This window comes from Epinephelus lanceolatus, chromosome 2 (genome assembly GCF_041903045.1).
Source record: "Epinephelus lanceolatus isolate andai-2023 chromosome 2, ASM4190304v1, whole genome shotgun sequence".
Taxonomy (NCBI): Eukaryota; Metazoa; Chordata; class Actinopteri; order Perciformes; family Serranidae; genus Epinephelus; species Epinephelus lanceolatus.
In genome coordinates this window covers 51,540,579-51,547,175 of record NC_135735.1, presented here as the reverse complement: position 1 = coordinate 51,547,175, position 6,597 = coordinate 51,540,579, and the positions used below count along the sequence as shown (strand labels likewise).

At 38.7% G+C, this 6,597-nt stretch overlaps 2 protein-coding genes across 2 annotated transcripts; both read right to left on the bottom strand.

The window, feature by feature from the left end:
* Positions 1 to 820: 820 nt before the first annotated feature.
* LOC144465065 (uncharacterized) lies at positions 821 to 3,126 on the bottom strand. The gene is made up of 6 exons (XM_078172900.1): positions 3,001 to 3,126; positions 2,701 to 2,887; positions 2,476 to 2,597; positions 2,001 to 2,226; positions 1,548 to 1,694; positions 821 to 1,092 (listed from the first exon to the last, which is right to left on the bottom strand). Exons 1-6 carry the CDS (start codon positions 3,031 to 3,033, stop codon positions 821 to 823), a joined length of 987 nt encoding a protein of 328 aa, XP_078029026.1. The 5' UTR covers positions 3,034 to 3,126.
* Positions 3,127 to 3,212: 86 nt separating this feature from the next.
* Positions 3,213 to 5,892, bottom strand: LOC117263461 (uncharacterized). The gene is made up of 5 exons (XM_078163095.1): positions 5,723 to 5,892; positions 4,854 to 5,063; positions 4,388 to 4,594; positions 4,207 to 4,272; positions 3,213 to 4,075 (listed from the first exon to the last, which is right to left on the bottom strand). Exons 1-5 carry the CDS (start codon positions 5,885 to 5,887, stop codon positions 3,647 to 3,649), a joined length of 1,077 nt encoding a protein of 358 aa, XP_078019221.1. The 5' UTR covers positions 5,888 to 5,892; the 3' UTR covers positions 3,213 to 3,646.
* Between the last annotated feature and the right edge of the window lie 705 nt (positions 5,893 to 6,597).

Here is a 6,597-nt window from a genome sequence, read left to right as displayed (position 1 = left end):
CTTTCAACGGCTGTGCAATCCATTACATTATTCCCAGTGCTTTATTTTTCCTGGACTATACACACCACCATTTTTCTTGCAAATTTCAGGATACATTTCAGTTTTCACATATTATGTAATAATTTTTTTTTTTAAATTTTGTAGTCTCCATTTGGTGTTTCACTTGTCTTATTTTGTATATTGATTTCACCAAATGTTGCTGTAATGTGCATTTCCCATGTGGATCAATAAAGGTCATTCATTCATGGTTCTTATAGGTTTTTTTTTCAATGTTGAGGCTGAACAGTATTATTAATTATATTTCAATCGTTGTAATAATAGCAAAACTGAGTTTTACTGTATTTATGTCAAATTTCACAGTTACAAAAAAAAAATCAAAGTTTTAGAAGTAAAAAATGTATTTTCAAAAATATATACAAACAGTTATTGAAGACAGTGAATGCTAAAAGGTAGAGAATGCAGGATTTTAATCCCAAAATAGATGGACTTCTAAAGAAATATTTTATCAAAATCATCAATAATGAACCACTGAAAAACTGTGGAAGTCTATTTATCTGCATAGACCGAGCCTTCTGCCTGTTATTTCTCATCTTGTCATTGTTTTGGTGTGCGGCCCTGCCCAAAAGGAGCCCGGCCACACACCAACACAATGAGAAGATGAGAAATAACAGGGAGAGAATTTGGTATATGCAGATAAACAGACTACCACAGTTTTCTCGTGGTTCATTAGTGATAATTGAGAGGAATTATTTTTGTACAAGTCTATATATTTTGTTTTTAAAATCCTGCATAATAAAAAAAATACTATGTAGGATATTTGTCATGTTAAATAAGGCTTGAACCTTGAACTGTGGCGAGAAAGTAGAAATGCCTTTGGAGGCCTAGGAACAGGTGCAATGTTTTGCAGAAGTCTTCTTCTGCGTGGTTGACGACGGGGCAACGGCTCTGTATAAATCACAGCTGGATCCTCCCTCCTCTTCAGGACACGCTCCACAAGGTTGTCACGGAATGCCTGCTGGGTGTGTACATATATGGGCTTCGCAACCCATTGTGCACTTTGTTTGGAATAACAATATCTGTACCGTGGTTGTCCTGAGTGGCAAAGGAAAAAAAAGGTGTAATCCACTGTCTGCGGTTTAGTGTAACACAATACTGGTGAATTGAAGAAAAAAAAACAAAAAACATACATTATCAAAAGCACTCAGTTTCAGAGTGACTGCTCATCCCTTACATTCTTTATACATCTCTATATCTCAGTGTATAAAATACACCAGCTACTCCTAATTGGTCAAGTGAAAGTCTGCAACTTCCAAAATAATCAGAATATGAGCTTGTTGTTCATTAACGAACACATACTCCACACTGCTCATCTATAATTTTTCTTGGATTTCAAGATGTCTAAACTAAGCAAATGGCACTCAATATCTAATGAAACATGTTGCTCTGCTCTGCACAGAGGACTTATCTGGCCAGACAACAACATTATAACTTACTAGACTACAAAGTATCTATAATTGGACATAAACAGTGATGTGTCAAATCTTTACCTTCTTTGGTAGTACCCTGTGCTCTGCTGACGTTGGCATTGTGATCCAAGATGGCCAGCTGGGTACGAGCCCTCATGGTGTCGTACTTGAAGTGTAGCCTCTTTTCTGTGTACTTCAACATTGAAGAGTGATACACCTCGAGCGATCCTGTGTTGGTGTAAGTTCAAAAAGAACAATTGGAGTTAGATACACAGCTGAGTAACTACTGAGAATACAATTATTATTAGAACTACTAATAGCGATAGCATTTATTTAGTAGGTAATTGTAAAAGTGATAGCAAAGTATTCTGTGATTTGACAGTAAAGCAATAGTGCAGTGTTAGTATCATTCAGTAAGGTGTACAGTAGAGGAGTGGTTTTTAGTCCTTACAGTAGTGTATTATTTTTTACTTCACAGGAGTTACAGAAAACAGATTATTGAATGTAAATCATGAGTCTTTAAAAAATGCATACCTGTGTGTTTGAAATGTGCCATCTGTTTCAAGTCTCGCAGGAGATTGTTGTCCATCACTACAGAGTTGAGAGCCTTGAAAGCAGAGGATTCAACTTGAAGCCAATTCTTTCTTTGTTGCTCCTCTGTCATGGCCGGGTGATGACAGACATGCTCTACACCATCCTCCTCCCATCTATGCACACCACAGATGTGATGGAGCAGTGACCTCCATCGTTGCAGACATTTCTAAAGAGATCACAATGGACTTGTAGTGACTCATTTATCCATGGAGAACTCAATAATGTAAAGGATCCCATGGTTTAGATAATGTGACTCGGACAACAGATTAGAAAAAAATGTAGTCTTTTTGTGTAATACCAGGGTGATAATAATCTGAATACCATTCATATGCATGATCATTTCAATCATTTATCTTTCATAAATGACTTCATGGTCTCAAGTAAATGACAGTTACAAGTAAAAAGGAATTACTACCTCAGGATCCCCATTTGCTGAGCTGCATGACCAGTAGAGGTGGTTGGATACAGATTTCAGCCAGGGTCGCAGATCTTGGTTGTCCTTTTTATTTGATGCTGCCACAAGTTTCTTCATCACACCTAATTTGAAAAAAAAAAAAAAAAAAGTAAAATTGAGAAGCGGCTGTGCACTCCCGTTGGTTTATGTAGTAATTTAAATTGTTGTTGTAGATATATTACTTACTCTTGTGCACATGCCAGGGGTCGAATTCATGGTGGATATCACTGTAATCTTCCCTCATGATCTTACGGATGGATGGCGACCTATCTGTAGTGATAACGCCAACATCTACGCCCATATGAAGTAGGTAGTTGAGCCCCCTCTTGAAACCCATCGCTTCCATGGCTACTGAGCTGGATGCTTCTGAAGCCTGCAGCAGAAGAATGTCATATCAGATATGTTATCAACAGTATGTTATTATCTGTAAAATAAGGTTTATGTGATTTTTTTTTAATCATAGACAAATAATACATTCTGAAGTACCTCAACCAATTCAAAATGAACGATTTCTTTCATTGAGTCATCTTGAAAGGAGTATGTGGAATACTTGCTACTGAAACCTGTGGAAAAACACAAAGTGTATAATTTGTCACAGTGAAACAACAATAATCGAGCATTTACATTTAGAGTAATAAGTGAAATGCCTACCAGGACTATCACATCTGGCATCACCATATAAATCCACACTCTTTCCAATTCCACAGAGGCGCTCTAAGATTTTGTCCTGTTGATCTTTGTATGCATACTGTATAATAGGTATGAGGTATGTGGATTGAATAGAGTAAAATTGTGTTGGTTTGGGAATTTCCATGTTCATTAGTTCCGCCGACTCAGCTATGCTCATGTATGTTGCTCCAGTAAATATTGTTGCTGCGCAGAAGAGCAAGTTGTTTTCCGCCATCCCTCTGACATCAGGACATGAGGCCCACTTGTCCGAGTGGCCATTTAGACACGACCACTCAATTTTTATTTGGCTGCCTCTTGATGGTAAATGGACCTGCATTTGTATAGCGCCTTTCTAGTCATCTAGTGACCACTCAAAGCGCTTTTTACACTACGAGTCACGTTCACCCATTCACACACACATTCATACACTGGTGGCCGAGGCTACCATACAAGGTGCCACCTGCTACTCAGTTTTAACACACTCACACACAGATGGAGCAATTTGGGGTTCAGTATCTTGCTCAAGGGTACTTCGACATGCAGCCTGGAGGAGCCTGGAATCGAACCGCTGATCTTTCAATTGGTGGACGACCCGCTCTACCTCTGAGCCACATGATGATGTGACCTTTTTCTCAGAAATAACGCACCCACATTGGTTACATCTTTGAAAAAGTTCCATCAGTTTGGATTCATTTACAAGCCACTTTTTCTCAGCCCATCCAGTTGGCCCATCTCCCTGTGAGCTTCTTGTGGCTGATCCAGTGGTGGAGGATGAGCTGGTGCTAGGAGCGACATAACTGCTGTCCTTGGGATCCACTATGTCCATTTCCCCAAAGTTCATGCTCAGTTCGCTCATTTCTGCTTCTGATTCGGCTGCATCTCCATGTTGAGTCTGAAGAGACAGGACCGTTGTAGAATTTATAATTAACAGTAAAGATACTTTGATAATGGATGTAATATGCAGAGCTGTTGGTTTCATAATAGGGCAATTTTTTTTAATTGTGAAAGAGCCATTCAACTTACCTGTGGGACATCTACATTGGATGTAGTTTGGACAGTCCATGTATTCTTAGTTGGAGCAGTCAAGTCCTTCAACACACAAAAACAATAAGTTCAGTGTGACTTGAGTAATTTATGTTGTCAATGCTTACTATTCAGGTATTTAGAATAAAAAATAAAAAAGTGTGAGCAATGCAAAAATTACCACTGGTTGTGCCCGAATTGGAGGCAGTGCTAAATATGAGCCAGATGAAGATGGCTTCCTATGAGGCATCGTCTGTTGTGGACTTGTAAGAAGAAGCCTCTGTCCGGTTTTTGTGGGCTCATCTCCTCTTTCATCCATCTTTGTAGGGGTGGAATGTGGGACTGTAGCAAAGTCTGATTCCTTGGTCGTGTCACCACCATCAGCTCCCTAAAAAATATAACAGAAGTAGTTTTTTCCCCAACCCCCAAAGAAATATGTGATCATTACTATTCAGCTGAAATTTAATAATTATTCAATTTTGGTGGGATAAAGGTAAGACTGAAACTTATTCCATCATTTCAAAGTCTGAATAGGCATATACTATGGATGTGTGGCGTAAAGATAACCCCCATACTAGTAGTGCTACAAGTTTATTATGATATAATTACCCATTTTTTCAGAAAGGTGTGAGCATTGCAAAATTTACCACTGGTTCTGCCCGAATTGGAGGCAGTGCAAGATATGGGCCAGATGTAGATGGCTTCATACGAGGCATCGTCTGTTGTGGACTTGTAAGAAGGAGCCTACATCCGGTTGTTGGGGGCTCATCATCTCCTCTTTCATCCATCTTTGTAGGGGTGGAATGTGGGACTGCAGCAAAGTCTGATTCCTTGGGCGAGTCACCACCTTCAGCTCCCTAAAAAATATAACAGAAGTAGTTTTTTCCCCAACCCCCAAAGAAATATGTGATCATTACTATTCAGCTGAAATTTAAGTCACTGACAATGCAGCACATGCAACATAGGTACACACATATTTTAAAAGTCATATAACAGATAAGTATAATGATTATAACATACCCAATAGCTTTGGCAACAATATTACACATATAATGTAAGTTTGTTGATATGAATACCCTGATTGTCAAATGCTGCAAAGGGCAAATGAATCTAAATACATATTAGAGTCAATGTGAAATCAGTTGAATTTTAGAAAATTTAGGTTTAGGTTGTAACAAATTTAGAAAGACTTAGATCTAACACACATCTTCAACAGGCATTACAAGCCTGTTGGTCATCTGTGTTGTATCTATCTGTTATATTACAAATTAGTACAATTACTCTGACGAACTCCTACAGTGTGCATAACTTTTGTCGGATGTTTTACTTCACTTTTTTTAAACTACAAATTACTTCATTGTGTGACTGCTTTGAAGTTATCCTGCCAGACATAAACAAAGAGCGAATCCGTTTGGGCTACGTCTATTTATTGAAATAGAGTTGATACAGGTAGAGCTAAATACTGATTAGCCTAGGCTACTTTTGTCACATCAATAAAGAAATTTGAACTAATTACCTCCACTCGGTCTGCATCAGGTATCCCCTTGGGAATAGCATTTCTCTTCAGGAAAAATTTAGATAGTCCCTCCTTGGTCGGTAGGTAATCCTCTTGATTGAAATGATCACTGCAAACACGATGATTGGCGAGGCGCAGGCTATCAACTGGTGTGTTTTCATCCATTTTCAGTAGGCTACAACTAGCCATAACTTCATTATATCCGGATACTTGTATGGCAGTCGATGAATCTGTAATTCCCCCCCCCCCCCCCCCTCAATATAGCATCCAGTGAGAAGGCCACGACAGGGTCCGATGCGCCTCTACTCTTCCACATTATATGCAGCAGTCTCCTAAGGTTATCTGCTGATGATCGACCTTTAACAAAACCTTCTTGATCTGGGTGTATAATTGTGTGAAGTATATTGTCCAGTCTGTTCGCTAGTATCTTAGCAAGTATTTTACCATCTACATTTCCTAATGATATAGGTCGATAGCTACCGCATTGTTGGGGATCTTTCCCTTTCTTATGGATTATGGTAATCAGGTTTTTCCTCATACTTGCAGGGAGTAAACCTTTTCCTAGGGCAGACTGAAATACAGTCAATAGTCAAGGTGCAAGTGTAGCATATATGAATAAAAGATGATGAATGATTGATGACTATGCTAGCTTGAATGCTAGCTCAATTGATATGCTAACTTTGATTGGTTAATTAGGCTAGTTAACAGAAGAGGCTGGTTCGGCTCAGGGAGTAAGTGGACAGTCTTGAATCACACACACACAGAGGCAGGAATGCTATTTGGCATGGTACCATGTATTGAAATAATAAATAGACAAAAACAAATAAATAAACAATATTTAGCAAAAATGTTTTCCTTGAATGACCATTCAAAAA

Coding starts and splice junctions, on each gene's coding strand:
- LOC144465065 (XM_078172900.1), bottom strand. CDS start 3,033: ATGAAAGAAATCGTTCATTTTGAATTGGTTGAG. Junction 2,227..2,475: donor CAGCAAATGGGGATCCTGAG/GTAGTAATTCCT, acceptor TGATCTCTTTAG/AAATGTCTGCAACGATGGAG. Junction 1,695..2,000: donor GGCACATTTCAAACACACAG/GTATGCATTTTT, acceptor ACACCAACACAG/GATCGCTCGAGGTGTATCAC.
- LOC117263461 (XM_078163095.1), bottom strand. CDS start 5,887: ATGGATGAAAACACACCAGTTGATAGCCTGCGCCTCGCCAATCATCGT. Junction 5,064..5,722: donor CTGATGCAGACCGAGTGGAG/GTAATTAGTTCA, acceptor TATATTTTTTAG/GGAGCTGAAGGTGGTGACTC. Junction 4,076..4,206: donor CCAATGTAGATGTCCCACAG/GTAAGTTGAATG, acceptor CTGTCTCTTCAG/ACTCAACATGGAGATGCAGC.